This window comes from Tachypleus tridentatus, chromosome 10, assembly GCF_004210375.1.
Source record: "Tachypleus tridentatus isolate NWPU-2018 chromosome 10, ASM421037v1, whole genome shotgun sequence".
In the NCBI taxonomy this organism is placed as follows: Eukaryota; Metazoa; Arthropoda; class Merostomata; order Xiphosura; family Limulidae; genus Tachypleus; species Tachypleus tridentatus.
In genome coordinates this window covers 160632277-160658083 of record NC_134834.1, presented here as the reverse complement: position 1 = coordinate 160658083, position 25807 = coordinate 160632277, and the positions used below count along the sequence as shown (strand labels likewise).

Below are 25807 nucleotides of genomic sequence, written 5' to 3'. Positions count from 1 at the left end.
GCTACAGTAAACATTTGTGTATAATATGAGGCTTGTTTATTTTTTCTGAATCACCGTTAAAAACATTTTTTGAGTAAAAGTCATAACATCTCATAATTTATACAAATAATATGTAAAAAGGGATTTTAATTTGTTTTATTGTGAACCTGAATATGTAAGTACACACATAAAAGGAAAACTAAAAATATACTGTTTTAATACATTGTTTGGTTTGTTATGAATTACGGGTAAGTCTACAAGAGGGCTATCTGCGCTAGTCGTCCCTAATTTAGCAGTGAAAGACTAGAGGAAAGACAGCTACTCACCACCTCCCACCGCTAACTCTTGAGCTACTTTTTTTAACAATGAAAAGTGGGATTCAAAGTCACATTATAACGCCCCCACGGCTTAAAGGGCAAACATGTTTGGTGTGATAGGGATTCGAACCCTCAGATTACGAGTTAAGTGAAATTTTTGTTGTCCCTAAAAGTCGATAACCACCGCATAATAATGCACCACAGTTAAAAGGGAAGGAATGTTTGGTTGGACAGGGATTCGAAACCGTAACTCACAGATTGCGAGTTAAGCGTCCCAACCCACCTGACAATGCTGGGCGATTTTAATACTTAGATGTTTTTAATATTGACAAACAAGAAATAAAATAATTTCTGACGCGTGTAATCCCGTTCCAGACAGTAACTACTGGAGCTCACACGACCATTAATGGATTTTAGTGAGGATTATTTGTTTGTTATCAAACACAAAAACTACATAATAAGATACATGTACGCTGTCCAATGCTGGTAACGAACATCGATTTTTAACGTTATAAGCCCACAGATTTCCCATTAAGCCTTCAGGGTCTATAGTGAAAAACATTAGTTCAGTTAACAATGTCTGGGGTTAAACCTATAGTACCAATTTCACTATAATGTCTTTCTTGAACAATATTACCATGACAACGATTAATTTTGTATTTTTAAAGGTAAAACGAAATATAAAAGTGACTCTGAAAGCGGTATTGTAGTTCCTATAAACGTGATACCAACTTGAAAGCAATATTAAACTGATAAAGTCATCGACTTTCAATAGCTTGACACAGTATAAACCACTGGTTCCCAAACGTTTTAAAGCCCAGCATGGCCAAGAGTGTTAAGGCATGCGACTTGTAATCTGCGGGTGGCGGGTTCGCATCCCCATCGCACCAAACATGCTCGCCCTTTCAGCCGTGGGGGCGTTATAATGTTACGGTCAATCCCACTATTCGTTGGTAAAATAGTAGCTCAAGAGTTGGCGGTGGGTGGTGATGACTAGCTGCCTTCCCTCTAGTCTTACACTGCTAAATTAGGGACGGCTAACACAGATAGCCCTCGTGTAGCTTTGCGCGAAATTCAAAACAAACAAACAAACAAACAATCCTTTGTTTGTGTTCACGGACCATCTGACTTTTTATTGTTACTATTTGTTTGACCACAGTAGGCCTAAAAACTACGTTTCCGCCTTCTTTTTCTTATTATGCGCCCGTCGTTAGTACAGCGGTATGTCTCCGGATTTACAACGCTAAAAGAAGGGGTTTGATTGCCCTCGGTGGGCTCAGCAGATAGCCCTATGTGGCTTTGCTATAAGCAAACATATATAAAAAAAACAAACTTTTCTTATCATGCAACTTTCCCATGAAACACCTGCAATAAACAACACTTTACGTTAAGGAAATGTATCCTAATTAATAATAACTAATAATAATACTGTAATTATCAACACACCATCTTTAATTTTCATCAGTGCAGTTGCTAAATTCGTTAAAGCGTTTCAACCACGTGACTTTTGCTTGGAATTTAATCTGTAGTTAGAAGTCTTTAAAATATTTTTCTTACAAATTATTCTTAGATAGAATAAGATATAATTGTGTTTTTTTTTGTTCTTTTTATTTGGGCTCAAAGCCAAAAACTTTCGTTGTAGGAGCGTATATCACACACAGTTGCTGTTATACCACATGGTTCCATCTTCGCAGTCAAGAAAATTTTAGTGTTAGTTAATTTGTTTTGGTTTCTTACCTTCTTATTTATTTCATTCTTGTTCATACTTAGCCAAGTACTGGATTTGAAGGATTTATGGACTGCTGCCTGGAATGTAGGAGTGTTTGTTTGTTTAGAATTTTCACATAAATCGCTACACAAAGGACTATCTGAACAGCTGTCCCTAAATGTTAACACCACCACTAAGCTATTATCGTCCGACTAAATAGTTTAGGTTTTCTCAAGAACAAGGGACGCAAACCACGAAACCTTAGATTCGCAATCTATGTATGCTAACCCTAAGATTACGCTTAGCTAGAAATGTAAAAGTAAAACGAGCCTTCATTCAGTCATTGTGCTATTTACTGTGATTAAAATTTCCCGAGAACAACACCTTCGGTTACTTTTTGATATTTGTTCTGCTTACAAAATTTTCCACAGTTTCACCTTTTTTTCTTATGAATTTTGATACACGTGAACATACACACAAACAACCGTTAGATAAAAAAAACAAAACTGAATAAAGGCGCAGTTATTTAACAAACAATTTCAATTAAAGTACTTTCAAATATATTAAATGTACTTTTTTCGCTTAATACGTATTTCATAAACGGAAGTAGTAACTAAGAAATTATTCCAGATGGCGATCTCACGAGACAAATAGAAAAAGGCCTAAAAAAGAATATTGCACATGTTGTACTCATCATCGTTTGATAGAACGGATGAGTTTGTGCAAATATCATATTCCGTTCTCGCAAATACGTCAGTGAAACGTTTTCTTTTTAATTTCCTATAGAGTTTTATTTCGTCCGCGACGCAGACCGAATCACAAGCAGATTTAGCTTTGTTTTCTTTATGCATATATTTATTACAAGGTCAGATTCCACACAGTGGAATGCGTTATACATACGCACCTACATAGCTATTACCTTACTATTTCCGCCTCTTTTTATTTATTACGTAGATGGAATTTCACGTATCGAGATGAACAAACAGCTTAAATAGAAAAAAAATATTCTACACATATTTCTATCTAGAGCGTTTTTGTGTGTGTGTCGGATTGTAAATATTTCGATCACGTGCTTGTAGCACGATATATGAAACGTCATAATTATTATAGTTGAATTAACATAGATTATTTTGGAGCTCATCTATGGTTAAACTTACATAAATAACCTGACATACATCAATGCTAATTGTTGTATCAATATACACATTAATCTCACAACTTGCTGTGTTTCAGTTGAATATTTTTTGAACTTAACTACAAAAATTAATTTAACAAAATAAACATTGTTAAAATACCAGTAACAAGCAGTATTAACTTCTGACCAAAGCAAGCTGCCAATGTAGATCACTACAAAACTTTAATCTTCTAATGAATATAGTTACTTTAATATACTTGTAATAACTAGCTGTAAGCCAAGTAACAACACAAAACTTACAGTTTAGGATGCATTGATACAACAGTTAAATACTTTCGCTGTTAGCGATATTTTTGGTTCTAATTTCAACTTTTGACTTAGTTTAGTGGATACCGTAGTAGTTAGAATTGTTATAAAGTGACCTCCTAGAAAGAGCTAGGGTGATTAACCTTTATTTATTCCAGTTGGTAGGGTACTCGTTTGGATCGTGACGGGTCACTGGTTCAATCAAATCCGAACTAAGTCGGGAAGAATTACCACACAACGTGGTGCTGACCTGTGACCTTGAAATTTGGCCCGAGAACAGGCATTGTTGAAAATGGGAGGGGGGGGGATGTAATGGTTTCAATGATTTAATAGTTCAAATAATTATTTACTGGAAAGCAGTGGAAGCTAGCTCTTTATTTCAGTTTGTAGATTGCTCGTCTGAAATGTGATAGGTCTCGAGTTGAAATCCGCGTAAAGAAATATATATACATATATTTAACAAATAAATTATTATAATACTTAGGAAATATAGACTTGTAAATTTGAATATTAATTCACTTATGGTGATTTTTACCAGAAGAATAATTACTATCTATAGGACGAAAAAAGTGTCTGTGAAAGTACGAAAAATAATTTATTTGCCCAATTCAGATATGTACTATATGTCATAAGGTCATTTATGCGATATCTCAACAGAAACACATTACAGATAAAAAAACAACGTAGAATTATAACTCACACATAAATTTCATACAAAGTTATAAAGAATCGTTTGTTAAATGTAGACGTTTGTCGTAACAAGTTCATATCCTAACGCTATATACAAACAAACCTTACATATACTTTAGGAAAACCATTTGCTGGTTGAAGACGTTTATCCCAACAAAACAATGCAAGAAAAGCATTATGCTTAATAAAGCAGGTTCATACTCTATAAATAGAAAGACATTACATGTAATGAAGTAGAACTATACCCCAAAACTACAGACGAACCTATAGGTAATAAAATAGGTTTATACCCCAACATTACAGACAAATATTTTAAGTAATGAAGTTATAATTAGTTAGACCCAACACATTATGTGTATGTTGGGGATTAGGGTAGTTAAAAAAAACAACAACACTAAACAGAAAAGTGGAAGGCCACTATAATTTGTCTCCTCTCTAGTCAAATTACAAAAGGAACACGCCCCCTTCCTTTCTCATGGGTGAAGTGTCTACGATAATCTAACCCTAAATGTCGGTCTATAAACAAAGAATCAATAAGAATGCATTGCTATAACGTTTCGGGTGTTTACCTTTGTACTCCTTTTATCTCTATTGTTCCTACAAATAACAAACAGTAAAGTCCTTCGTATTATTTTATCTCTATTCCTACAAAGAACAAACAGTAAAGTCCTTCGAATTATTTTATTTCTATTCCTACAAAGAACAAACAGTAAAGTCCTTCGTATTATTTTATCTCTATTCCTACAAAGAACAAACAGTAAAGTCCTTCGTATTATTTTATCTTTATTCCTACAAAGAACAAACAATAAAGTCCTTTGTATTATTTTATCTCTATTCCTACAAAGAACAAACAGTAAAATCCTTCGTATTATTTTATCTTTGTTCCTACAAAGAACAAACAGTAAAGTCCTTTGTATTATTTTGATCTCTGTTCCTACAAAAAACAAATAGTAAAGTCCTTTGTATTACTTTTATCTCTATTGTTCCTACAAAGAACAAACAGTAAAGTGTTTCCAACTAGTCGATATCAGATCACATACTCTGAGAACGTTATTTGACTTTTGTTAAAGTTTTGTAGGTTTTTTGTTGTTTTCTTAAGGTGTGGTCAATGATCGATAAGGTGACAGAATGGACTGATGGTGTCCTTTCTAAATAGCATTTCCAGCGCCATTAGTCACCAGTGTCCAGCAGAAAAGAACTAACACTTTGGGTGATGAGGCAAAACCAATATATCCAAGTGGATTAAGTAAATATAAGTAAATTACACTAAATCATTTAGAATTTTCTAAACGTTCCTTTTTAACCGTACAAATAAGTACATCTTTCGCGATTGTACTTGAAGAATAAAAGTTGTAACATAATTTCTTGTCAAATAAATGTTTATTTCTTTGTTTTGAATTTCGCGCAAAGCTACACGACGGCTATCTGCGCTAGCCGACCCTAATTAAGCAGTATAAGACTAGAGGGAAGGCAGCTTGTCATCACAACCGACCGCCAACTCTTGGGCTACTATTTTACCAACGAATAGAGGGATTGACCGTCACATTATACCGCCCTCACTGAAAGGGCAAGCATGTTTGGTGCGATGGAGATTCGAACCCGTGACCCTCAGATTACGAGTCGAACGCATTAATCCACCTGGCCATGCCAAGGCCGTCAAATAAATGACCCTTAACAGGCTTATACGTTATTTTTTCGGTTTAAACCTGGAATTACTAATGTGAGTGTACATATTGCATAATGTTTAAGATTTTATATTTTCACCTTTATAGCACTCAGCATACAAAAGAAACTGATACACACATGAAATGATTGAAATTTCTCATCCGTGAAAATACATAGGGGGCTCTAGCAGTAAACATGGAAATGATTGCAATGTTGTAGTAACTTTAAATTTCTGTGAGTGCGCGTGAAAATCACGTGTTACTAGAAACTCTGTAACAAACAAAAATTACAGGCCCTCAAGCAGTCTGACGTTTATTGTTTGTTTGTTTGTTTTGGAATTTCGCACAAAGCTACTCGAGGGCTATCTGTGCTAGCCGTCCCTAATTTAGCAGTGTAAGACTAGAGGGAAGGCAGCTAGTCATCACCACCCACCGCCAACTCTTGGGCTACTCTTTTACCAACGAATAGTGGGATTGACCATAACATTATAACGCCCCACGGCTGGGAGGGCGAGCATGTTTGGCGCGACTCGGGCGCGAACCTGCGACCCTCAGATTACGAAGCGCACGCCTTAACGCGCTAGGCCATGCCAGTCCCCATCTGACGTTTAAAACGTTCAGAAAAAGCGTACTTATAAACTATTGGAACCCAGATCCTAACGGTGTTTCTAGGGTTAACATTTTTCAGTTTACTCACTAAGATCTTTCTGTTTATTTATAATGAATGCGAATGTAATTTAGTAGCTCATATTATTTTAAATAATGATTTTCTTAAATTAAAATTCTGTTTGTAAGATTTAAAAACATGTTCATTTCTCAGTTAAGGCCATTTTGATTACACAGAAGTACAATATATTTCACATTTTGAATACTGATGTCGTCACACCCAGGAAAATCGTTTTATCGTTGTTATATATAGACGTATTACAACGTCATCATGAAATAAGTAATGCAATAAAACAACATACCTTCGTCAAGAACTTTGAAGTGGAAAATGTCACTCGTAGCGTTAACCAGGTCGTCAAGGATGTAGTAAATGACCATCCCGTTGATGTCGCCTGTGAAGAAAATTTAAAGAAACGTTATGATTAAAGTTTAGTCGTTTTTTGAATTATATTTCTGTTGAATAAGATCTAATAAAAAAACAACTGTGTTACTAAAATAATTCTCTACCTGCCAGTTGCGACCTGTGTTTTTGTTGCCTCACGTTAGCTGAAATGTTTTGGTTTGTATGTGCGAGAGGAAGGAAGCATAGCGTGGTTTGTAACCATTATTATATACGGAGACTTATAAAACTGACTAATTTACACCAAACTGTACTCACAAATATGAGAAATACACTAAAGTTTTACTTGTCATTTGTATTGTGTGTGTTTTCTTAGAGCAAAGTCACATCGGGCTGTCTGCTGTGTTCAACAAGAGGAATTGAACACTTGATTTTAGCGTTGTAAATCCGAAGACTTGTCGCTGTCCCAGTGTAGTTGAGCGATGAAAGCATAAATTTATCTAGCATTGTTAAGTTGGATGGTTCGTTTGATTGCTTACGTGGTGGCACTCTATGCACGAAATGGGCTAAGAGACCAGAACAAGGATCTTATGGTCTAGTAGTAACCGTTTCTAGTTTTCAAGTGCCTACTAGAAGAAAGAAAACCAATCGTAAGCACCCTCCGTTTTTAACGTCTACTCTTAACAGAATAGTAGGAATGACTGCTACTCTTATTATACAACCAAATTTCAAAGCGTATTGGTAGTAATACATATTAAACCTGAGACTCGTAGACCTCTAGTTTGATACGCTAACCCTTAAGATATGAATTTGTTTGTAAAAATCAGGAAAAAGCTTAGCAACTAAAACAATGTTGATTTGGTTTTTTTTAATAAACGTATTCAAGGAAGTCTATTATAAACATTATACGCCCAAGCCTATATTTTCAGTTGCATTTATAAGACGCAAGGGCAGAATACCGAATATCGAATAAATCAGATAGCACTATGTCAAGCAATCTTCCTTCTTCATCTCCATTGAGATGCTTACTTTATAGATGAAAACCTAGGAAACTGACAATACCAGTCGGTGCATGCTTACTTTCACCAGAAGATGCCAATGTTCTTGTTGCTCAGATATTTAACTTGTGCTATTTTGACACTTATAAATAGGATTATCTCAGTATAATCTCATCATATCACATCGTACTAACGTATATGACATATATCGAAGTTTTTATTAGCTGTGCAACAACTCCGCATTCAAACAGTTTCAGATCCGTGATCACTTCGGGCAGGAAACATACCTGGCACTGGCAGACTGCCTCGGTGTCAGTCGGCAACAGTTAGTGTCAGTAAATCCGCTGCAGGATTCTCTTTGCTCCACCGATTTCCATTTGATAAAATGTACGCAGCGCAAAATATCCCACTGTGAAGAAGATGTACAGCCTTTCGAATTTCACACTTCGAGAAATCATCTCAAAAATTATCTGACATCGCCAGGAACCATCCTATTCAATTTTTTTTGTCAATAGATTTCCGATGAAAAAATTTGGGAATAAAGCAATAATGTGGAAGCGATAGAGGTTTCAGAGTAGGTAATCTTAAAATACGAAGTTCCCTAAATCTCTTCGGCTGCAACACTCGACGTGCATGTAAACTACTTATAATGATAAGGATTCGGGTGCGGAAAGAAGTTAAACAAAAAAGAAAAAAAACGCGTGTTCTACTTTGTCAGATTTTACGAGCGCATGCACATAAACATCATTTTGGGTAACTGGTTTATATAGTTTATATATAACAGCCACTAATTAATTGAACTTGGTTATACTATAAATTCAACATCTGATGAAACATTTTAATCTTAAATAGAAGATAAGAAAGATATAATTAGCTTTACTCGTGGTTCATTCTTATATTCTCTATTTTTAGGTAACCTTTTCTTATAGCTCGCTGGAATAGCGGTAAGTCCATGGATTTACAACGCTAAAATCAGCAGTTCATTTCCACTCAATGGACACAGCAGATAGCTCGATGAAGCTTTGTTATAATGAAAAATGCACACAAAAAATACAACTTTTCCTCATGTATTAATACTATTAAATTAAAAATCAAACTCTCAATAATTGAATAATATCGCGTTACTAATTTACAAGGCTGTAATCGCAGTAGAAATATAGAACTCTTAACTAAAAACAAGAACAAAAAATTACTATCACACCAATCACACTTTCTGTAAAAATAAAGTTATCTTTGCGGCGCTACAAACTTACATCTTAGTAAAAATAACAACTAAGGTACACTGTGGCACAGTAGTATGTCTGCGGACTTACAAAGCTAGAAAACGTGTTTTGACACCCGTGGTGGGCAGAGAACAGATAGCTCATTGTGTAGCTTCCTGCTTAATTATAAACAAAAATAGCATTAATGAACTATGAAAAAGGTCTGACTTCAGATCGTGGAATAACACTATACGTTTATTTACTGATACTATTAAGTACGGTTTTACTTTACTAAAGTAAAATAACTAACACAAGAAGAGTATTCATTTACCTCTCCATCGAATACAAGCCGTACTTATTAAAGCTTAACTAATATTGGGCTTAAGTTTGGTTTGTTTTGAATTTCGCGCTAGCCGTCCCTAATTTAGTAGTGTAAGACTAATGGAAAGCAGCTAGTCATTACCACCTACCGCCAACTCTTGGGCAACTCTTTTAACAACAAATAGTGTGATTGATCGTGACATTATAACGCCCCCACGGCTGAAAGGGCGAGCATGTTTGAAGTGACGGGGATTCGAGCCCGCGACCCTCAGATTACGAGTCAAGCGCCTTATCCACATGGCCTTGCCGAGCCTTTTAGGCTTAAGACAAGTGGATTTATATATTTCGATGTTTGCGATTACAGTCTTTTGTATTATCCTAAAAATTCTGTATTTAAAGAAATACTCTTGCAATAAAGGCACAAATTTGACAACAAATGTTTTGTATGTCTGCTATTATATCACAGTAACAAATCATTATCATTGTTGAATAACAAACCAAATCCTTAACAGCTAACATGATGTCACTAATATAAACATAAAAAATAAGAAAATTCACTCTCGTCACATTTTCTAAGCATTTTAGAAACAATAATATTCAAGATAAAACGTATTTGTAAGATCTATTACGATCTGTTTCATGTTTCTCTCATGGCTGCAAACACTAATATCAGCCGCTAATAGACCACATGATAGTACGTTATTGTATTAGTGTAGAACTGCATACTGTTCTATCTCCAGACTTTAGCGTTTAAACATTTTTATTGCGATATAGAAAATAAACTGATCTCTCGTAGCGCTTTAGAAGAATATTACCTTTTTTAAACATTATTTTAACTTGAACCATTCTTAGTCTTCCCATCACATTTTAACAACTTGAACCATTCTTATTCTTCCCATCACATTTTAAATACTTGAACCATTCTTATTCTTCCCATCACATCGAACGTGCTCGATCTTTCAGACGCGGGGGGACATTATGGAGTGATGTTTAATCCCATTGTTTGTTAGTAAAAGAGTAGCCTAAGACTTGACGGCGGGTTGTATTGGATAGCTGCTTTCCCCTCAGTTTATCACTGCAAAAATAGGTACCGTTAGTGCGAAATTCAAAACAAGTCTTCCTGTTCAGTTCTTTCTTTGAATGTAACTTTCCCGCTTTGTCAGTTTGGTGATTAGTTATTTACCTTTTAGAAGTTAATTGTTAATTACGCAGGAAAAGTATACTCAAAATAATAAAAGAAAAAAGATAAAATTAGCGATTAAGATGACTAATCCATTAGCTGATGGATTAGTTTCGATTAGCAGTTTACGTTTTTGTTCTGAATTAAGCACAAAGGTATACAATGGGCTATTTGTGATCTGCCCACCACAGGTATCGAAACGAAGTTTCTATCGTAGTAAATGCGCTGACGTAACGCTGTTCTACTGGGGGGCAAGTAGTTTTACGTGAATTCAAATAAGAACGAAACGCTAGGTAAAACGTTATTAGATTACAACTATTTTAAACGTTAATTGCTAGAATATCATTCACCATTTTATGTGTTTATAAAATTAGCATAAAAGTAAGTGATGAACGAATATTTTCATGATTAAATCTAAATGTTTTATTTCATTTACTAAATCACAAACCACACACTTTCCTCCCTCACATAAATACGACATAAATTGGTTGCCTAAAGAAAGAGTTCCTGTGTGAAGTCAGAGGTGTAATTTTCCTCTTTTCCAAAATTCAGTTAATTCCTTTTAAGCAAATGCTAAAATTACTGGACTTATTTTTCAGGTGCATCTTTATTTCATGACGTTACAAATTAAAAATTAGACAACGATCTGTTTCTATATTTTCTTTAAATATGTTTCTCTGGACTCAGATTTTTTTCTGACATGCTAACATTAGCTGTCTGGTAATATATTTATTTACACGTGAAATCAGTTTCCAGCATGCCTTCAGTAAAATTTAATGTTGTTGTTTCCTACAATTTCACGAATTTGCGAAACTCATTTCAGCTTCAAACATTTTTTATTAGTGTCACTTATCCAGTTACATTTAACAAGTTTTGAGTAACTTTAACAGGAATAAAAATGAATTTTTTTCAATATATCAGTTCTATGAAAGAATAAAAATATAACTTGTTCAGAGAACGAGTTCAGAGTAAAGATTGTTAAGTTTCTTTCAAATAATAATAATTATTATTACAGATACAACAAAGGCTGAACGCCATCTTTATTTCCATTGAGAGACTAAGACGTTTGGCCGTATTGGTTACAACTGGGCGAATAAGGCTGTTTTGAAAATAATATACAACCAAGAAGAATAGAACCGTCAGTTTCTTCTGTTCAATTAATTTTAAATGGAGAAAAACGTCTTGAAAATATTTTCATCGGACTCAGAGGCGTTTCTTAACGTCCGTCAGTTCAGTCAGTAGAAAGCTTGAAGCCATTATCAAAGAATTCTGTCCTTCAACAGCAGATGTATGAATATATAATGGTATTTTCAAATGCCAGCTGCTATTGACCTTGAAGATTTATTCGATTTAACTGGTCGACCACACACTTTGGTGAGCTACTAGGAAAACATGTGTCAGTGGGATCCTGGAAAATTCTTTACATCAACCACAACCTAAATGTTATCTGCCTCTTAACAAACAGAACTGCGTGAAACTAGTTTTGCCACATAGGAGTTTGATATCCTTTGATTATTCGAAGAGAGGCGGGGAAAACAGGACGAACAGTCGAATTCACAGTCTCTCCCTACCCCCATCCACAAAGTTAAAGTCTTTGAAAAGCCGATACATCTTAATCGTGGAACATGTTTTGACATTGTGTAAATAATCTCGTCTCCAGGTTGTGACAGCCAAAAATAGCTGAATAATCGCAGAGACCCAGCAGGAGCGTTTCTATGCTGGAAATGGGTAGCTGTTTCTTAAATCCTATCATTTTAAAAGACAATAATAATTCATATAATATATTACAGCGTAGTTAACTTTTACGTCGGCCTAACTTAAAATGACCGAAAAAAATTATTAATTTTAGATTGAGTATATGACAGAACATGAAATTCCAATGAAACGCTGATATTTCTGTTTAAGTGGAATGCATTTCTTAAAGAACAGCGTGTGACAATTAGTAGCAGATGTTTAACAGCCACAAAGGATCTTAATTGCAAAGCTATCATGATGTAGGAAGATAACTGTCGGTTCAAAGATTTCACTATAAAGATCTAGCCACTGAACCGATCAGGTTTTGAGGTGTGTAGTAAAACCTCACTCGCTCTGAAATATGCGATATCAACTGAACATCACATTCTGGTTTGGGTAAGTGGTAGCTTACGTTCGTGGTAATAAGGGTTGTAAAAAGAAAGAAACAATATGAACTTTTTCATTAAGAAGCTGCCTAAACATTCTGCAATTAACAGAGGGCACTGTATCTGTATTAAAATTATCTTAAAACAAGTTTACAGGAGACGACATAAAATGTCTGAACAATGTGTGTCATTCGCATGTAAAAAAAAAGAGAAAGTATGAAGTCAAGCAAACAAATAAGCTCTTCATTGTAATATGCATACTAACTAAGACTAGGACACTATCTTATAATAAGAATATTACTGTTAAAGAGGGTGCTGTTTTAGAATATTAATATGAATTAGACTGACAACTTATAATGATAATATTATTGTGATCAAGCAATTTTGTAGATCAGAGAAGTAACACCATAAAAGTCAACGCATCAGGATATTAGTTTCATAGTAAAGTATGTGCTTGAGATGTCTCTATAGAATGTTTATACCAAAGTAAATACGCATCATTTAAATATTGGGTCAATAATCAGGTTAAATTATAAACATCAACATGTAAATGTCTCATATCAGTATCGACTAATTTAGGTTTGTTACAGTTACTTGCTTCAGGAATGCCTTTACACTAGTATAATATTCTCGTACACAATTACTTGCTTGAGACGCACTCTTTAAGACGTAGAGGTTTAACACTATTTTAGTTTACTCGTTGTAACGGATTTATTATTATACGTTTATTTCAATTTCTACGCTTGTTTCAGTGTAGTTTTCCTGTGTATTGCACAAGTCCTGCCTGTTCTCGAAACTTGTATAAGATTATTTGGAGTTGAAAATCAACAATAGTTGTTTCACGAAAACGTGCTAGAACATTGTTGAAACTTCGAGAAACTCGCGTGATTCATATAAAAGCAGCTAACTGAGAGACAATAATAGAATAATATAAGAAGAAAATTATTATTGGCTAACTACAGTCAGTGTGCTATAGGCCTCGGAAGCTATAATTGTGATTAACGACTATTAATCGTAAAACTACAGAATTTAACCAGGAACGTTTACAGATTTTGAACATTACAAACCGTTTAACTTCAGTAAAGTAACTTCGTTAGAATTTCTACGAAGACATTATATATTGTTGCCTGTAAAACTTACGGGTGCTTCAAGCTTATTCAGCCGTTTAAAGAAGTGTATATGTATATCAACAAACAAATAATTTGCTTTCCGTGAACGCCGATACAATATTCAGTTCCAAACCAGATATAAGACTCATTATTGTTTTATATTTGTAAAACCTTTGTACATAAACCATAATTTGTAATAACTGTTAGTAATATTGTTTTATAAATTATATTATTTTTTGTTTGTATATTAAAACATGTTTCTATCAAAATAGAAAATTGTATGTATCAATATTGTTGGCAAATAACATAAATTTAATACATATTATTATTGATTAACTTCCCAATTCAAATTTCCGGTTATTTTAAATAGTAATACATTATCATAGGTAACATAATAACGGCCCGGCATGGCCAGGTGGGTTAAGGCGTTCGATTCGTAATCTGAGGGTCGCGGGTTCGAATCCCCGTCACACCAAACATGCTCGCCCTTTCAGCCGTTGGGTCGTTATAATTGTACGATCAATCCCATTATTCGTTAGTAAAAGAGTAGCCCAAAAGTTGGCGGTGGGTGGTGATGACTAGCTGCCTTCCCTCTAGTCCTAAACTGCAAACTTTTGGACGGCTAGAGCAGATAGCCCTCGTGTAGCTTTGCGCGAAATTCCAAAACACAAACAAACAGACATAACATAATAAATCGGAAACTCGTCCGGAATATGTAACATCGTTTACAATTTCTTGCTTGAAATATACCTTTAAAATGTTGAGGCTTGTCAGTAGTTTAATATTCTCATACACAGTTACTCAGTTAAAGCATATCTTTAACAGGGTGAATGAAGGCCTACAGTCGTTTCATATTCTCGTTCACAGTTACTCGATTCAGGCACACATTTAATCATAATCGTTAATTATATATTAAAGGTATACTTGAAGAAAATAAGTGAGAACGAGAATATTAAACAGGCATAAAAACTTAGATTCTTAAAGAGCGCCTTTAAGATATTGAGGCTTTAATGTCGTTTACTATTCTCGTTCTCAGTTACTTACTTGAGATACACCCTTAAGCGTTTGATGCTTCACACAAAATATTTTTCATAGAACTGTGGTTTTAACAAATCGGTGAAGTGTATAGATCCTACGAATCTCAAGAACTCAGATTCTACTAGGATAATGCCACGTTCCTCCTCCCTGGTGGCCAAGACTATTAGATTATAGGTTTTGTTTTCAAGTGTGAAATTTGTTCATGTATGTTGGATTCTGTGAATATAATACCTCAAAATATAAAAGTGTGGTTTAGTGAAAAATTTTGTGATGAAACTTTGTAACAATTTAAAAAAATATTATTGTGAAGTGTCAATTAACATAGTGTTTACACTATTTAGTTATATCATTAAATTATATCATGTTAAAGCAACTCTCCTAAGTACGATTAACACTATGTAACAACATTTTTACTTTTTCTTGTTCCTGGGCAGAAAGTGTTATTTCCAATTGCTTATGCCTAAATTAAATGGAAAAGACCTATTTTTCTCTTCAAACTTTGCTTTTGTGACCTGGGAGCGTATAACGAAAACATGATGGGAGACTATATATGGGGACTGATACGTGTAAGTGATTTACATTACAGTCGCAAATCTTGAAAAACTACTCACTTCTAAACATTTTTGTATAACTTTAATATAAATACATGTAAATCTTGATTCATATGTTGCTTCATTCAGACCTTATGCAAATGAAAATGTGCAAATGTACCCGTTTTTACATAGAAAATAGGTTAATTTCTAAATTTCATTATCCATGTCACAGAAGCAAAGTTTGAAGGGAATAATGGCCATTTTCTGTACTTTTAGAACACAAGCAATTAAGAAATAACAGATACTATCCAGGAACAAAATTTGTGTTACATAGTGTAATTGGATGTGTGACATACATCTGTAAAGGTTTCAAAAAGTATGCTCCTATGAACAGAAGTTTAAAATCTGTGACTAACGTTGGAGTTAACATTCGTTCAATGGTTGAACTTTGTAAACTACACATTATGAATCCAGTCAACCCAATTTTTGAGATAAAAAAACACACACGCTACGAATCCACCACAAAATAATTGCAAGAGCTTATAGACTTAATTAAAACTGTTCTTCAGAATACAAACCCTTTTTGATATTTCTGAGTAAATACAGCTACTTAGAAGAGACTTTGACATAAATATTTACCCTAGCATTACGACAGTAAAATGTGAAAAACTCCAGTCCTTCAGACATGTTAAAACGATATGCGTGATCCTGTTTCTGTTTTTATTTTCTATGTATACGCCCACTCAAATTCAGAGAACTAAATCATGATCATCCAGAAAAAAAAAATCGTTTATAAAATCAATATTTGCAATTGTGCACTGTGTTAACTTACAAAAACTTAAAATTGTTCTGGTTTTGTTTGCTTTGTGTCAGAAGCACGAGACTCAACAATGTTTTAAACCCAATAGGCAATAATGCTGTCGTACAGAAATACAAAACTCGTATGTACGTATCTCAGAATGGCTGGTATGGGTATTAATTAACACTTTTATTGATAAGGAGAAAACAACATTTCGAGCTTCCTTGGTCATCTTCAGATTAAGAAAGAGAGAGTTTGCAAGTGACCGTTGCCTAACACATGTCTTAGGGACGAGTGTATAAATGGGTACGGGATTGTAGGAGGCGTTACAGTTGGATGTTAGAAGATGTTTTTTGTGTGTGTTCATCACACGTTTTTTAACACTGTAAATCAAATAAATACAGCACAACCATAGAAAACACCCCTAAACAGGGAAACAAACATAAACAAACGGAAAATCAAAGAAGCCCTACTTGTATAGCAACTAAAACTAAAATTAAACCAATATAATGGAACACCTTTATACCTATACTAATTAATAACCTCACATCCAATAGCAGCGCCACCTACAATCCCGTATCCGTTTATACTCTCGTCCTTAATACATGTGTCCGACAACGGTCACGTGTAAACTCTCTTTCTTAACTTGAAGATGACCTAGGAAGATCGAAACGCTGTTCTCTCCTTATCAATAAAAGTGTTAACTCCCATACCAGTCTTTCTGAGATACATTTTTATTTCAAGTAGGTTTCTCGTCGTCAAGGGCAAAATAAATGTATATTTTTTTCCTTTTCAGGTGCATTTTTTTTCAGTTAATTACAGCCACATTCTGTCATGCTATATGTTTCACAAGTACGATATTAAAACTAAAACACATTTAAAAATTCAAGTTTCAAGTTAACAGAACTTTGTAAAAAATATGATATTTATTGTAGTTTTTTTTCCTTTTTAAATGAAAATTCGAATTGCAGTCATGTAACCTAATCTCTCACCATTATTACTCATACCTAATTGTGCAAAAGGGCGTTGGCGTGGTCTTGGTTACAGCCCGATGTTCTGAAGAGTCAAAATTAAAGTTCCGAAAATTAAACGTTAAAGGAATTATTTATACAAGCCTAATCTTCATTAAGGTTGTTATATTACATAAACAGTAGTATGTGTTTAATGTTATGTTAGAGACGTAAGCCGATTACATTTTGAGGCATATTGATAATTATTCTAAAGATCGATATTACTGTTATTCGCAATTGAATCGTTTTAATATTTTGAAAGACTGTTAACACATAAATCATCACTACACTGCCATACGACACAAATATACACACACTCATGAATCATGGATTTAATAACCATTGTTGGTCTTATTTGACTTTAAATGATGAGGTGATATGACATCATAGTTTTTAACAGCGAATGGTAAATAGGAAACAGATTACCAGGCATGTTTGATCTGTTTAGGACCTTGTTATCGTTTTATCCATCCTTCACTTCTAGTTGGGTTCGCAGTGCCATTTAGAAATACAGCTACATCTACAGTACATATTAGCAAAAAATATGTTGACGTCGAGATCAGCGTGGTCTTAATATTAAAATACTTAAACTAATTGACAACTTGTGTGAAGATGAAAATGGAGTAATTCGTGTAAAGTGGTTACGAAATATTATTGTATTAATTAATAAAATTACTAATAATTACATTATTATTATGTGTGAAACTGTTTTAACAACGAAGAAAAAAATTCGTTTTAACTCAACGGAGAGGTTTATAAAGCTAAAGAAACAAAAATAAGTTTTGTTTTCATCTGATGAATTTGTTTAAAAACAACAGATGAACTATGAGAAAAAAAAAACGTGAGGGACATTTTGTTTATTTATTAAAGATTAGTGTAATTACTTTGAAAAGTCGTGAAACATGCTACGAAAAGTTGGAGTTTGTTTGAATTAAGTATAAAGCTACACAATGGGCTATCTGTGCTCTGCCCAACATGAGTATCGAAACCAGGTTTCCAGCGGTGTGAGTCCGCAGATATCTCGCTGTGCCACCAGGGAACAAAAAGTTCGACATTTTAAAGTTCGACACTTTATTCTGAAGATGTAGGTTTTTTCATTTGTTGTTTTCAGCGTATAATTACATACATCGTGGCCTATTTGCGTTCTGTTCACAGCAGAGAATCAACTCCCGGATTTTAAAGTTGTATGTCCGTGAACTTACTGTTGACCTATCGAGGGATTTTCTGCAAATGACGTTTTGAAAAGCGGAAGTTCCTGCACGACTAGTCTCCAGTCTTAGTGCATATAAAATATGCAACAAAATTATTTAACTGAATAAAACATCTACCCGCTTGCTTGGAGGTCAACATGAGGACTTATAACAGAGTTACATCCCTACGGTGGCGGCCCGGCATGGCTACGTGGTTAAGGCACTCAACTCGTAATCTGAAGGTCACGGGTTCGAATTCCCATCACACCAAAGATGTTCGTCCTCTCAGCCGTGAGGGAGTTATAATGTGACGGTCAATCCCATTTTTCGTTGGTAAAAGAGTAGCCCAAGAGTTGGCGGTGGGTGGTGATGACTAGCTGCTTTCCATCTAGTCTTACACTGTTAAATTAGGGACGGCTAGCGAGGTTAGCCCTCGAGTAGCTTTGCGTGAAATTCAAAATAAACCTTCGCCAACGATGGACCATTATTCAGTTTTACGTTTAGCTATAAACAAACAATTAAATAAAATTAAAGCATTTACAGAAACAAAGATTAAAGTTACGCCGGGTCTTATTAGACATGAAGATTAAAGTTACGCCGGGTCTTGTTCGGCATGAAGATTAAAGTTACGCCGGGTCTTGTTAGACATGAAGATTAAATGTTATTTTTATTACAGGTAACCGACTCTCTCCACTTGTTTATGTAAGAAACCTTCTAGTTTTTTAAAATAAATCTCTAAGAGATTTCATAACTCGAGGATTATTCATGCTTTTAAGGCTCAAAATCGACGACAACATTTAATGCTGAGGATATTCTTTGGGAAAGATATCGGTGTAGTGGGTCTCTTCTATTTTAAACACCATGATTTACACTACTAGTCGGTCTGGCGCCACCTTGCGCCCAAGATGTTTTATTTTAAAGAAAATTTGTCTGGTTTCCATTTGGACAAGAAAACGGAAGTGAGTTGAATAAACCCTTCTCAGCTTTACAGAGTTCATTACACACTGTCCTCGTTCAGTTTGTTGTTATGCAAATATATCGCTTTTCTAACTCCCTCTGTGATTTTTTTTAAAAACCAAAGTGAGGGCGGCACCTTTAAAAGCTACATCTTATTAAATACCTGGTGCCAATCACGGAACAAGAATTTCTTGCTAAATTCTAGCAGCTAAGAAACTGTTTACAAACTGTGTGTAACGGTATAATTGTTCAAAAAAGAAAACGTGTTTTCACAGCAACAGTCGTTGAAATGTTGGTAACGGCACATTAGAAAGAAATATATAGAATTACATAAATACATTAAAAATAATAGTAGACATATGAGAAATACAGCGTGACTTTGAATTATATTTGAATGATTATTATTTTCAATTTATAGCTATGTTTACACATCAGTTTGTGAAAATGAAATGAAATACGAGGGACAAGACAACTGGAACATTATCACCACCTTCATAAAATACTGCCCCCCATACGAGGGACAAGACAACTGGAACATTATCACCACCTTCATAAAATACTGCCCCCCATACGAGGGACAAGACAACTGGAACATTATCACCACCTTCATAAAATACTGCCCCCCATACGAGGGATAAGACAACTGGAACATTATCACCACCTTCATAAAATACTGCCCCCCATACGAGGGACAAGACAACTGGAACATTATCACCACCTTCATAAAATACTGCCCCCCCCATACGAGGGACAAGACAACTGGAACATTATCACCACCTTCATAACATACTGCCCCCCCCCCATACGAGGGACAAGACAACTGGAACATTATCACCACCTTCATAAAATACTGCCCCCCATACGAGGGACAAGACAACTGGAACATTATCACCACCTTCATAAAATACTGCCCCCCATACGAGGGACAAGACAACTGGAACATTATCACCACCTTCATAAAATACTGCCCCCCAGAGGCACAGTGGTATGTTTGCGGACTCACCCCCCTTAAAACCGGGTTTCAATACTCCTGGTGGGCAGAGCACAGATAGCCCATTGTGTAGCTTTGTGCTTAATTCTAAACAAACCATAAGATACTCTTTATTCATTTATTAATTTTGAGATACAGGAGGAACCAAATACATTCGGTAAAAACAAATATTCTTACAAAGAGAAATATGAAATTTCTAGTTATGATAACCTGTAACTCTACAAAATCTATAGAACGAATATACATTTAAAAATTCTTAGTGTTTTCATTTCACGTTCATTATTTATTTTGGAGAGGATCAATTTCTTGACTGGATGGAACCTTCGGCAGGCCAACTAAGACTCAGAAAGGATTTGATTCTCGCCCAGAAAAGTCCGAAAGTGATTTTATCTATTCCGTTTTTTATGCTATGTTAGGATCATAAAACGAACCTAAATATATGACTGTGTTGTAACGTTGTTTCTCTTGTTGAGTCGGTTCTTCAAAATTATTTAGTGAAAATAGTTCAATGTACAATCCAGCCCCCGCTAGTACAGCGATAAGTCTACGGATTCAGAACATTAAAATCAGGGGTTCGATTCCCCTTGGTGGGCTCAGCAAATAGCCCGATGTGGCTTTGCTATAAGAAAACACACACTCGATGTACAATTCACGTAACGATAACAAAATCGTATATTTCTTCCTTTACGCTTCTACACTTCACTTGAACACCGTTGACTTGTAGATATTAGTTTCCAATGACGTTTTGATTGAAATACCTCCCTAACGGTACCACAATTCACATTCAGATAAAATCTTACTATTTCACGGCTGACCGATTGAGTAATTGAATACACACGGTAACTAACACTGATCCAAATATTTCACTAAAACTAAACGGCTGAAAACGACTACACTCAGTCAATATCTACTCGACATCCACTCGTTAAATACTTTACTTTGATATTTACTGCTACCATACTGATTGACGTATCCACTAATCTCACTTCCAGATATTTATGAAAGTTATTATATTTTCATGACCTCATATTCAGATCATTCTAGGTAGCCCTTGTCTACTTTTATAAACTTTTCGATCTTAAGGTCATGCGCCTTTAACTATCATCTAAATTAAAGCATTGCAAATATAGCTTACACCGACAGATTAACTAAAGTCAATATCAGATAGTTCAACTGCCCAAATTACCTTGAAACTATGGTACACGTCACTTGTTCGCTTCCATCCAACTTAAATAATCTAGTATCTTGCAAAGGGAGTAATACTACATGATAAGACGCCTTTGTTGATTGTAGATTCACGGACCCTTTGGAAAATATTTGCACAAACACCATCATTAAACTAAATTCTACAAATAATCACACAATGGTACAAACTAGACTTCACAGAGACCATAGAACAAAACTACTTGGCGGCCTTTAACCGACATTACTAATTACAATTACTTGTTGGTCTTTAATCAATGTTGCTACCTGATGTTCGAGCTATGAACTAAATTGGACTGGAAATGTAGTGGACTAGATTTCAACCAGTAAGATTGGTAGTTGCGCTCGTGAATGGCACTGGCTGATACAGAAGAAGAACTTTGTAGTATCAATGATACATATATTTTTCAAATACTTCTATAACATTGAGGAATAAATGGAAATTCGAACGCCATGACAAGAGAACCTTGGTTTTGGTTTTGGTTATTATCTGCCCTTTGTCCAGGATTGATGAGCTGTAGCATTCTCCAAAGTCTGGCTAATTCACTGGCAAATGGTTTGTTTGTTTGTTTGTTTTTGAAATTAGTGCAAAGTTACACGAGGGCTATCTGCGTTAGCGCTCTCTAACTTAGCAGTGTAAGAATAGAGGGAAGACAACTAGTCATCACCGCCCACCGCCAATTCTTGGGCTACTCTTTTACCAACGAATACTAGTATTGACCGTCACATTATAACGCCCCCACGGCTGAAAGGGCGAGAATGTTTGGTATGACGGGAATTCGAACCCGCGACTCTCAAATTACGAGTCGAACGCCTTAACACTCTTGGCTATGTCGGGCCCCGTTTCATGTTTATCCTTGATACTCTACCCTGTGGCTCCTGGATATTATTAATCTTCATTAAGCAAATTCAAATGAGTAAAATTAGAATTACAATTGGATAAAATAAAAAAATATTATTTATACGATAGTCCCTAGAGAAATTATGCGATAGCACTCACACTTTTATTTTACAAGAATTTTTAATGTATCGCAGAAAATAACGATACTTTACAGAAATTTTTTACGTCGTGAAAATGTACTCTTTGTAGCAGTGGTAACAGTAAAGTTCGCGTTTCGATTTCCTGTGGTGGGCAGTGCGTAAGTGACCTATGATGAAACTGCTCCAAAAAACCAAACAACGCAGTTACAAGAAGGCCAGCGGTACGTTTGCGGACTTAGCATGATCAAGTCTGTGGTTCAATTCCTTGTGGTGGACAGAGCGCAGATAACTATGGTGAAGCTCTGCGCTAAAAAATTACTGAAACACCTAAACTTTAGAGAATATTTTAAGTTTTCACGAAAACTGGCATGTTTAACATTTCGCGAAAATACCTTTAAACTTGATTAGCATTTCAAATATAATTTTAAACTAAATAACCATGGCTTGTTTGAAGTTAAGCAAAAAGCTATAAAATAGGCTATCTGTGTTCTACCCATCACGGATATCGAAACCCGGTTCCTAGCGTTTAAAATTCATAGACACGCTGCTGTGCCACAAGGGGGGGCAAATAACTCTGGATGCATAATCAGATAAATTTAAAAATATATACGTGTTTTGAAGACTTGTGTTACGCGCCTTTAAGAATTTCAAAACGTGTACGTTTGAACTATCTTTCTTAACTGCTTCATATGCATTCTCGGCTCAAAGACTTAAAACATCGTCGGTGCTTCTATAAATTATTAGTCAAAATCTATATTTATAAAAGGGATGACTTACAGTCGCCCTCAAATCTACGGGCGCTCTTTAGGTTAGAAATTCCTATTGACATAAATAAGGTTTTTTTAAGTGGTTGCCCTTTCTTTACGTTTTTATTGTCAGTTAGATATCTTCACCTACGTAAACGTTAGGATGTTGAACTATGCAACATGTTGTTTTTCTACTACATTCAAAATAATACGGCTTGAGTTTTATTTTTAGAAAAAAAAAAATCAACGCAAATGGTCAATGACAATAGCTGGAGGATGTAATTAGGTTTCAAGCCAGTCAAAAGATGGAGCTATGAGATAAAAGTTTGTACTTAAAAACAAAAACAAAACCTCAGAGCCCTTCTATGAGCCACTGTGTCGCGACTGAAAAACACACTTCTGAATGGAGATTAAATGAGAACTAATTATAAAATCGTAGCTTTCAGTAGGTCTAATTTAGGGAACTATTGTTGACTCAGTACCTTCCCAAGATGGATACTGATAAGCAAATTCTGGGGCAATCATTCTTGGTTTGAGATGTCTGTTACTAACAAACCTACTTCCGTTACCAGTTGCTTCCCCTCAAACAATGAAAGTCCACTTAGGGCCGTGTTTTTTTCTTTTCTGTTTCTAAGCAACATATGAATGTTTTCCAACGTCGTAGGGCAACGACACATTATCTCTTATTACACTGAGCAAATACGGATGAAACATGAAACCGCTCTATCGTGTGTAACTGGAATAGCCAGTAGACTTTACAGTTACATTAGCACGAGGTTAAGCCTGACCTGTGTAACTCTCTGGTCATCTTGGGCTTGATTATGCTTTTCTTAGGTTTTGATCTTATCACAATTTTCTGTCAGAAACTAATGAAATTCATCTCTATTTTTTTCTGTTTCAATTCCTAAACCAGCTTCATTATACTATTTCTGTAATCTAAGAACCGAAGAAGTAAATATGTCTCATTAAATATCAAAGATAAAAACTGATAGAAGAAAATGTAGATTTTGTACCAGAAAGATAACATTCTGTATGGGTCCAAGAAACAGTTTTGGTCGGACTTTATAACAATTATTTAGTTATTTATGAAGACGAGAATAATGCCAGCTAATTCTACAGTATATCAGAAGACACGCAATTATGTGTATAAAAACTAAACAATATAAAAATATATTTAAAAACTCCTTATTACTGCCAATTAAAAGCTAATAAATAAAAAGATAAATACCAAAAAGTACAAGTACCGGTTTCGTATCATCCATACAGAATAGACTATATTTAAACGATTTTGAATATGTAAATCAGAAAGTCACATGACATCCACAGAAGAGAGAAAGTCGCACTGCAAAGGAATCTGTCAAATCTACATTTTGACATTGCATAGGTAGTGTGATGTCACCAAAAACTGGTTACTTTTATAAGAGTATGTAACAGTCTTTTTCGAAGAAAAATATTCTTACACTCAGACCATAATGATATGTTCAGATCGATAGTTCAGAACTTCCAAGGCGGGCATATTCCTTAAACTTAATGACCGGGCATATTCCTTAAACTTAATGACACTGGAACAAAAGAGTCCATGTAGAAGCTATAAGCAAAGCACAGAGTGAGAAAAGCTTCCAGTGTCCCAGGTAATGTAATAAAAAGAATATCAATTTGTAAAAGCCACATAATATACCTTTCAACCATCATCCACCACAATCTTGTACAGAATAAAGTGGTTATTTATGCCATCCTATACAAAGACATTGTACTTCTGTGCGAGTGGACTGCTTAAACGGGCTCTGGGGAATCGTTGTCCTAGTATACTGGATGGATTGTGGAAAGTTGTAGGGAGGAGTGGTGTGATATGGACATGGCATTCTTAAGATAGAGCTTCTTGTAATGAAAAATACGTTGCAAGGCTATTGCCAAGATGGACAGTAATTAGGTAAAGCAATATCAGACGGTAGCTACATAAACTTAAAAAGTAGCGATGTTCCAAAATTATTTATTAATATAATATACTCAGCCTTTGAAGTTAACCCTTACGTCACAGATTATAGGGATTCATTGCTTATAATGTTTATAGTTGTTTCGTGTATTTGCGCAAAGCTGCACAAGACCTATCTGCGTTATACAGCCGTCCATAATTTGGAAGTAGAGAAGAGAGAAAGCAGTTAGTCAAAAGCATCCACCGCAACCTCTTGGGCTATTTAAGTCTGATCGAATAGTAAAATTTAAGTGTTGATTAAACTCACAGACCCAAAAATGACTCGTGCTTGATTATGCAGAAACGTATCACGAGCCATAGAACCTCAAATTCACAGTACAGTACAGTAACCACTAGGACACGTCTAGCCTTTTACTATTTAATGTATTTCATGTAATCTCTTACACACGGTTGTGAAATGATTCAAATTAAACACACTCAGATATCAAGTCCTTAAAACAGAGGTCCAAAATTGAAATCAAACTAGGAGAAATGTTTATGAATTAAAATTTGAAAATATATCTTATGGACAATCTGATTATTGTACATATTATAGATTTCAATTTAATAATTCATAATTTCTTAAACTCAACGTCAAAACTTCATAGTTTTAAATAACTTATTTTTGTGAAATGGTTTCTAATTCTTATAT

The 25807-nt window shown here is 34.9% G+C and overlaps 1 protein-coding gene across 1 annotated transcript in view; it reads right to left on the bottom strand.

The window, feature by feature from the left end:
• Positions 1-25807, bottom strand: part of LOC143230777 (FRAS1-related extracellular matrix protein 2-like) — a 129630-nt gene that overhangs the window by 63415 nt on the left and 40408 nt on the right. The window contains exon 2 of the mRNA XM_076464902.1: positions 6768-6857. Within this exon, the coding sequence (XP_076321017.1) occupies positions 6768-6857 (90 nt within the window). The remainder of the gene's footprint in view (positions 1-6767; positions 6858-25807) is intronic.